We start from the raw sequence: 8,350 nt of genomic DNA, 5'->3' as shown, positions 1-8,350 counted from the left end.
GATGTGTGTTTATTCCATTTATGTTTGCTTAGGTTTGGGGGTTAGGGTTGATGGATAAAGGTTTAAGTTGTTTAAACAAGAAGTTGATTGTCATAGTAGGAGATTGTTTGATAGAACTGAAGTGGTCGACCTCCAAAGCATACAAGCTAAGTTCTAAAACCTCTAATACGAGGTCTAAAACAACTCGGTCCAAACAACATAGCTCAATCAGAAACAACCCAACTTGACACAATCACTAACATAGCCCGACCAAGACCTACTCAGCCCGACAAAAAACAAACCCAACCTGGTACAAAACTACACAACACGATAACTGACCAAAAACTAACATGATAACATACTAAAATAGCATAACATACCAAAAAAACACGACAACATACCAAATTAGCATAGATCAATCTTGGACAACTCATTTGAAGCTTGAAGCAACACATCAAAAACTTACAGTACATATTCAAAATCGAACAACACAAATTAAGCCTTATTGACTACTTGAAAACACTATGACCTACATGGGAGTTGGAAAAATGAGGAAACAAACATGTGGTTGGCTAAGATCTAGTGTGGAAAATAGATTAGTGCAAGGCCTTTGGAAAAGTAGTAAAGGGTAATGCTAACAAATGGGCTAGCACAACATAAGACAATTAAGGTGGTTGGGCTGGTGAGAGGCAGGGGTGAAAAGATGTATAATATATAACAAATGCTTGAGAGTTATCTACTATATTTGCAAGCATTAAATTGCAAGGAATATAAATCTAACCTACTGAGATAAGAATAATACATTGGGCAGAGTATTAGTATAATATAGTGGTTTGGAATAAAACCTATAACATGGTGTCATTTTGACTCTTTATTGTTGCACTGACTTAGACCAAAAACTAGAATCTAGGTGTTTTTTTATCAAACAAATAGTTTGATTATATTTGTTGTTTTGGAAGGGTTTGATAGCTATAAAGACACATGGGTAACTTGTTGTGTTTAATTGTAAAAAGGTTCTGGACACACCTATCATCTATGCAACCATTCTCACTCTATCGTTAACGATTTAAAAGTTGTCATTGATTAAGACTAAATTGGATATTTTTAAAAATTAGATAACTTAATTAAACCAAAAAGAAATTAGGAACGTAATTAAAATTTTCAAACAAATAAGAGGACTGAAAAGAGATTTTAGCTAAAGCCAAATTATTTAACTTATTGATGTAATGATTTCTTTCATAAAAACATGTAAATTTTTAAAGTGTATATGCTTAAAAAATGTAAGCATCGATGTCATCTCTTTTTAAAACTTGAAGAAGTTACTCATTTATACAATAAATCATGACAAACTAAACTAAAATCACTTTCTAATAAAAACTTGTAAAAGCTATTCTTCCAAAACATAAACGATTTCATAAACCTAATATAAACAAAAGTTTCCATTCTTAAAACGATAAGTCATTCCCATATTCACTTAAATTTTTTCTAAAAATACCAACACATATAACTAAATTAGAACAACCCATAAATGATGTCATTTCTTCGTAAATAAAACTTATCTTACCCTATCTATTTTAAATTATCAATTTCAATGTAATGAATATGACAATTTTTTAAAGACGTGGATGTATAATATGACAAGTAGATGTATAATAATACAAGTAAACAAAGGAAAGGTTTTCTTTCTTGTAGCCCAAGAGAATAAAGAGATAACCTTAGGAAATTTAGGTTACTACAGAAAAACAAAATGAGTAGCATGCAATCCATGGTTTACCATTAGCAACATATTGGAAGTAAAATCACACTTGATGTTAATTTTTTATTCCTAAGTTTGTGCATTTCTGTTTTCTATTGGTAAGTCGTCATCTCCACCAACAGAAAATTGACAGCTAAAATATATATGTATCAGATGAAGTTGATGATGCTGTCATCTTCCTTTCCATAGTTGTCTCACATGTTTAATAATATTATTCAAAAATGCAGTGCTGATGTAGCATGACACATATAGCTACATTTTCCTTTTATAGTGCTAGGCTCTTTTCACAACTTTATTTCTCTCAAAACCAAGGAACGCAAAACCAAAAGCATGAATCGGTGGATGCACGTACAACCATTAACTGCAGTATAGATTAGTCTCTATTAACAAAATCATAGATATAACTAAGGTTTTTCCTATGTTTCCTTGTTCTTCAAATTTACCTCTCACGAAATTGTAATTATGGACATTTCTAAAAAAAGTTTAGTACAATAAAGAAAAATATGATTTTAATTTAGTTGGTTACGTACATATAGCTGTCACTTTGTTAGTTTAACAGCTCGGAAGGGAAAGGCATATCAGGGAATGATCATGGTGTTCCCAAAAAATAAGACCAATTAGGCAGGACAGGACTGATTCTGAAACCCCATTGGTTAGGATTAGAAAAGTAAGAAAGCTGAAAAGCTAAGAAGTGATGATAATCTTAGAGCAAGACAAGACAATCGTCCAAGTCAAAGATGAGCTAAGATTACGTTGTGTACGTATTAAACCATTAGCCAATAGCAAATACAGACAGATAAATAGTATTATATATGACAACACTGTTCAAGTCATCTCTCTCGTCTTACAACACAAATAAAGTATTTTCTCCTCTCTCTCTCTCTCACTGTCCTTTTCTTCCGCTCCCTTTTCCTTTATTTGATTGCACTAAACAACTCCCTCAAAGACTGGAACCAGGTAGAGATAAAAGGATGATGAAGCAATAATTAGCGTTTTGAGCAATGGATTTTGGATTAGTTGTTTGTCACTGACTCAAGAGGTGGCAATGCAATAGGGTTCCCAGAACAGAAACGACCTTCTAGAATCCTTGCAACTCTTCAGATTGTGAACCAAGTAATCACCATTCTTCCCTCTTAGAACCAACACCTGTTGTTGCTCCCTTGGGACCATCTTGTTCATGTCCCTGGAGACAACAACCTTGCTCTTCATGTTCTCTTGATGGTTCTGATGATGTTTTTTGTTTTGGTCAAGTGGGTTAAGTTTAACACTCGTACCTTTTGATGGAGCAGAGTTGGACCTCCAATAGTACTCATAAGCATTGAAATTGAAAGAAGCTGCAGCTGCAGCCACCGCTGGTGCTGATGGAATCAACCTTGCCACCCTTGGCCTCGGGGGCAGCGATTGTGCCACATTAGCATCATTAAAACTGGTCATCTCATTGAACTTCTCCGTCCACTTTGGACTCCTGTTCAATACCCCGATTGTCTTTTTCTTATTATTCGTCATCAAAGCCAACCCTTGAACATTACTTGTCACCCCACTAGACAATAAGTGTCCTTTCGTCCCAAAAGCGTATTCTTCTTCCGCGTCTGCCTCATCTTCCTCAAACTCCAACCCTCCTGAGTATTCTTGCTCCACACAATCATCATTCTCTTCTTCTTCCTCCTCCTCCTCATCCTCTTCTTGGTGGTTGGAGAAAGAGAGGACGAGGCGACCACCTTGGCGCTGAATGCTGAAATTGTTGTGAGAAGGGACCGAAACAGCTTCTAGAACCAACCTTCCGTTGTCACGGCGTGAACGCATGTGAAGTGAAGGACCGGCTTGTTGATGAGAGAGTGAAGGGAGTGGCGGAGGGAAAGCACGTGTTGGTGACGAAGCCTTCTTTGTAGCCACCACTACTGATGCATAATTGCTCAACTCTTCTTCTTCTTGGTGTGTTGGTTCTGCAACTTTCTCTTGTTCCTCTGCATCCCCTGTCTCAGTAGAAGAATAAGAAGAGGACAACAACCCATCAGAGCCAGTCTCGGATCCGAGACTCTCTGTGCAGATTTGGAGGCTCTTCTCACTCAAACAACTCTTGGTCCTTTTCACAAGAGGATGAACATAAAGTGACGCAGGAAGAGATTTCGAGATTTCATCTTTTCCTTTCAGGGATATGATTGAGCTCCACGTATCAAATGACCCTGATTTCTCTTGCTCCTCCTTCTTGTTCCGTTGGATGGAACTCCAAATCTCGAGCCTCTCTCTTTCAGCTTCATCGTCAAGCTCCTTGTCATTGCTCTCTTCATCTTCCGAGTCGTCAATGGTTTTGGCATGCACGAATTCTTCGGAAAGAGCAATGGTTTGAGAGAGGAAGTTCTCTGAGGACATGTCTGCCGAGAGAGCTCTTGGCATAGAAGAAGCAGGAGAAATTGTGTTTGTGTTTGAGTCGAAAATGGTGATGATGCCTTGATTCTGCATCATGGTCTCTTCTTCTCTCTTCACAGAGGAAGAAGAAGAAGAAGAAGAAGAAGAAGAAGAAAGGAATAGACTTTGGCCTTGAAGCTTGTTGTTGACGTTGTTGTTGGTGATGGCAACAGAAGATGCTGACATGTCCAATAAAAGTGCTTCTTACTTAGCTAGCTGCACAGAAAGGTCACAAGAATTTAGAACAAGACGCCAAATAACAATTAACAACATCATAAACACTCCCTAGAAGTGTACATGATAAAAACTATAAAGTAGTGAGGAGTGTTTAAAAACAAGTTTTCAAGTTTCAAAGTGGAGTCAGATAGGTAACATGCATGAGGTTTTGGAAAACGCACAATATTAATGAAGGGCAGGGAAAATACATGCAGAAAACTTAGATACATTTATGTAAGTGATTTTAGTGTTATTTTTTGTTTTCAGAAATGAAGTTTTATCTTAATTCTGACAAGAAAAGAGAAGAAAAAATGAGTTAAAAAAATTGTATGGAGATTTTGTAAAAGAGTGAAGTGAAAGGAATTGAATTAAGAAAATATACCTTGAAAGAAGATTGAAGGCAAGAACGTGAAAGAGAGGGTGAGTGTTGGTTTGGTTTGTGGTTGATGATGGGAATGGTGGAAGGGGAGAATGAGGGTATTTAAAGGGCCAAAAGCTCTAGGAACCGTGTTCAGTGGGCCCTACTTACGCACCAGGAAAACACTCCTTTATCAATTTCTATTTTATTTTTCTTTCTCTTTTCCCATTTTATTATGGACACAGGTTTCTGAGGGATTCTGTAAAATGTTGATGTGCCTATTTATTATAGATAATTTCAAGATATAAATTCATGCGTGTTGTCAAAATTTATCAATACTCTGCACTTGATAATAGGAAAAAGACGTGAAACTCATAATTTCATCCATTTGTTTTCAATAAAAATATTTAATTAGTAATTTACTTTTTATATTTAAATTTATATTAATTTTTATATTTCTTTTTATTTCATTAAATTTTAATAATTTTCATCTATTCAATTTGATTTATTAATTAATTAAACATTAACATGTCATTTTGAAGATGTCGCGTCCAAATCTTGAAGATGTTACATATCAAACTCTTTAGAGAATATCACGTATTAAACAAAAACATTATCAAAATAAATGAGAATTTACATTTTGACACACGACAGATTTCAAATAATATTAGCATGTAAGAAGTTAAATTAACTCTATTTAAAATATATTAAAACTTAATTAAATAAAAAAATTATAAAAACTAAAATATATATAAGAAATAAATTGTTAAATTAAATAAATATAATTTGATTCGATTTAATTTTAAAAAAGTAAAAAAAATTATAATCTAAATAGATCAACTACACATGAATAAGTTAACTCAATTAAGTAAATTTTTTCTCCAATTTCATTTTATGTATTTAGTTCAGTGTAATTAAAATATCAATTTTATAATTAAATATATAAACCATTCAAATATTATTAAATAAATTTTAATATTTTAAAAATAAATTATATAATTAAAAAAATAAATTATATAATTAAAAAAATAAATTATTACAATAGAAAAGTGATGAAAATAGAAAAACAAAAATAAAAATACAGTAAATTTTAACAAAAATAGAAATTATTTTGAGAAGAGAAACAGGATCCGTGATTGGATATTAAATACACTGTGATCTGTCACGCAATATATGTTATGTGCCGTTTACTCGTTTTCTGAATTTAATTACATCGGTGAACAAATGAAAATGGACGACGATGATGAGCAGTCAAAATGAATATGCATAATCACATCACCGTTCTTACCTTCTATTTAATATAGTAAAAGTTATATATAAATTAATTTCCTTGAATTGAATATTCAATAAAACATATATAATAAAACAAACATGAACTAAATTCATAATACAAATAAAAAATAATAATAAATTAATTAAAGATAAAAATTAAAAATGAAATATTTATATAAAATATCTAATAATTTAATATATGTAACATTTATAATATTAATATAAAAAATAAATTTATAAATTTATTTCTATTTTAATAAAATTAGAAAATTTTTTACAAAGAGATCCACCAACAACCATAATAATTTAAATTGTTGGCTCAGAAGTAAATCAAGTGATTTTTGTGGTGCCTCTTTTGTTTAACTTGATTTTTATCGTATGAAAATTCAGCTTTATGGTTCTGTAATTTCGTATGGATAGCTTTAAAACATTAGGATTAAATGACACACTTTCAAAAGAAAAATTAAGAAAAATACATAAATAAAATAAAAGATAATGATAGTTTGACAACATTTTTTTATAATATTTTAATATTATTTACGTGTCATTTTGTTATTGGTCTAAAATTATTTTACTATCAATAATAATAATCATAAACACTAACATGGACTAATCACATAATAACAAGTAGATGATGTTAAAATATTGTAAAAAAATGTTGTCAAACTATCGTTATCCTAAAATAAAAGCATTATTAGTTTTAAATTCTCTGTCTTATCAACAGTGATATTTCCAAAAAAAAAAAAAACATATATGCTAAAATTTAGTCATATTTCAGAAGTTATTGATACTATGAAGCATATATGTACCTGCCAAACCATGCTAATATGGTTACATAGTCATTGCAAGTTGAATTATACCCAATTTGAAATCTGATGTGTGGAAATTGAGGTAATAGCAACATAAGACAGTGTCATACATAACATTTAATTTTGCAACTATTTTGCAAGTTTGAGTTTAAGTTTTATATTAAATAAAAATAAAAATAAATAAAATTATATAATAATAAAATTCATAAATTTATTATTTTAATATTTTAAATTGAAATATGGTAGAATTCACCACACCAAATTTGGATGTTATAAATTATACATTTATTATGTTGTGTATTAGTTCATCTGGTTCATGCAATTACCTTTCACTAATTAAGATGTTTACTTTGAGAATGAAAATATCTTAAAAGCATTTTAAGTGAAATTTATTAACGTGTATTAATTATGTTAGTTAGTAATATTTTGTTAGTGGTAAGAGTTGAACTTACAACCTCTTTCACTTTTCTTTTCTAACTTTTCAAATATCAATTTTATATCTTTTAAAAGTTGGTATGAAAAGTTCAACACAATTTCTTCCACCCTCTCTTCAAAATGTTATCACTAAATCAACTTTATAGTTGCTTTTAAATGGCTAATGATTGATAATTTATGGGGGCTTTAGATTAAGAATTTTTACATGGTGAAGGGTCAATTTTTTTTCTTAGTTTTAGAAACCCTTACAAAAATTTCAAACTATACTTCGTAAACAAACCAAGTAATTTTTCTTGAAAAATTCTATACTTTTTTTTTGGGGAAATGTATTTTTACTTAATTAATTTTTTTTTGTTATTTGAATTTTAAAGATTCTGTATTAATAGAGTTTTTACTTTATTTTTAACTATTTTTTATATGAGTTGAGATAACCAATTGTCTTGTTTAATTATATTTATTTTTTTGATAAAAAAAACCAAATAAGTTAATTATATAAATTCTGTGGATTGCAAAAAGTTGTAAAATGTATATGGAAACAAATTACATAGAATTTTGAGAGTGAAAGAAACGGATCCTCCTCTCCCAGAAAAGAAAAAGTATTATTTTTGTAAAGAAATTGGGAAGGAACATAAAAGTGATATTGGTAGGGGAAATGCCAATAAGAGGATGACAAGAAAAGTGAGGTAATTAATTAGCACCATAACATTACTGAATGGAGAAAAACACAGTTTCATGCACATTACTAATACAACCAATTAGGTAAGACAGAAAGTGGTCGAAATTGGCTTAAGAAGGAAGCAAAGGAATCACCTTTGTAGAAGGAAAACATGATTGGCTGCTACAATCCCACAACACTTACATGCACACGCACACACACACATAACAATAAATAAATATTACAGAATAGTTTAATCACAAGGAATATTGTATGTGGAAACAAATGAACGCGCGTCACTTCTTGATTTTGAGGGACCCTTTTTGGATACAATCCTCACTTCTTTCTCTCCCTCCCATCACTCTACTTTTGTATTATTCGTATAAAATACTCATATTAGGGTTTCTCTATACAAATATATACAACTAAAAGGTGATGATGTTGATGATTTTCAAAGAGTATAT

At 31.1% G+C, this 8,350-nt stretch overlaps 1 protein-coding gene across 1 annotated transcript; it reads right to left on the bottom strand.

The window, feature by feature from the left end:
• Positions 1-2,460: 2,460 nt before the first annotated feature.
• LOC124838595 (protein FAF-like, chloroplastic) lies at positions 2,461-4,808 on the bottom strand. Its single transcript, XM_047314245.2, has 2 exons — positions 4,740-4,808; positions 2,461-4,357 (listed from the first exon to the last, which is right to left on the bottom strand). Exon 2 carries the CDS (start codon positions 4,325-4,327, stop codon positions 2,768-2,770), a length of 1,560 nt encoding a protein of 519 aa, XP_047170201.1. The 5' UTR covers positions 4,328-4,357; positions 4,740-4,808; the 3' UTR covers positions 2,461-2,767.
• Between the last annotated feature and the right edge of the window lie 3,542 nt (positions 4,809-8,350).

The sequence above is a fragment of the Vigna umbellata genome, chromosome 9 (genome assembly GCF_029865625.1).
Source record: "Vigna umbellata cultivar VRB3 chromosome 9, Vumbellata_1.0, whole genome shotgun sequence".
NCBI classification, from domain to species: Eukaryota; Viridiplantae; Streptophyta; class Magnoliopsida; order Fabales; family Fabaceae; genus Vigna; species Vigna umbellata.
The sequence above is the reverse complement of the archived record's forward strand: the minus strand, read 5'-3'. Positions and strand labels throughout refer to the sequence as shown.

Bases quoted from the DNA above. Each gene is read 5' to 3' on its own strand.
- LOC124838595 (XM_047314245.2), bottom strand. From the start codon at position 4,327: ATGTCAGCATCTTCTGTTGCCATCACCAACAACAACGTCAACAACAAG.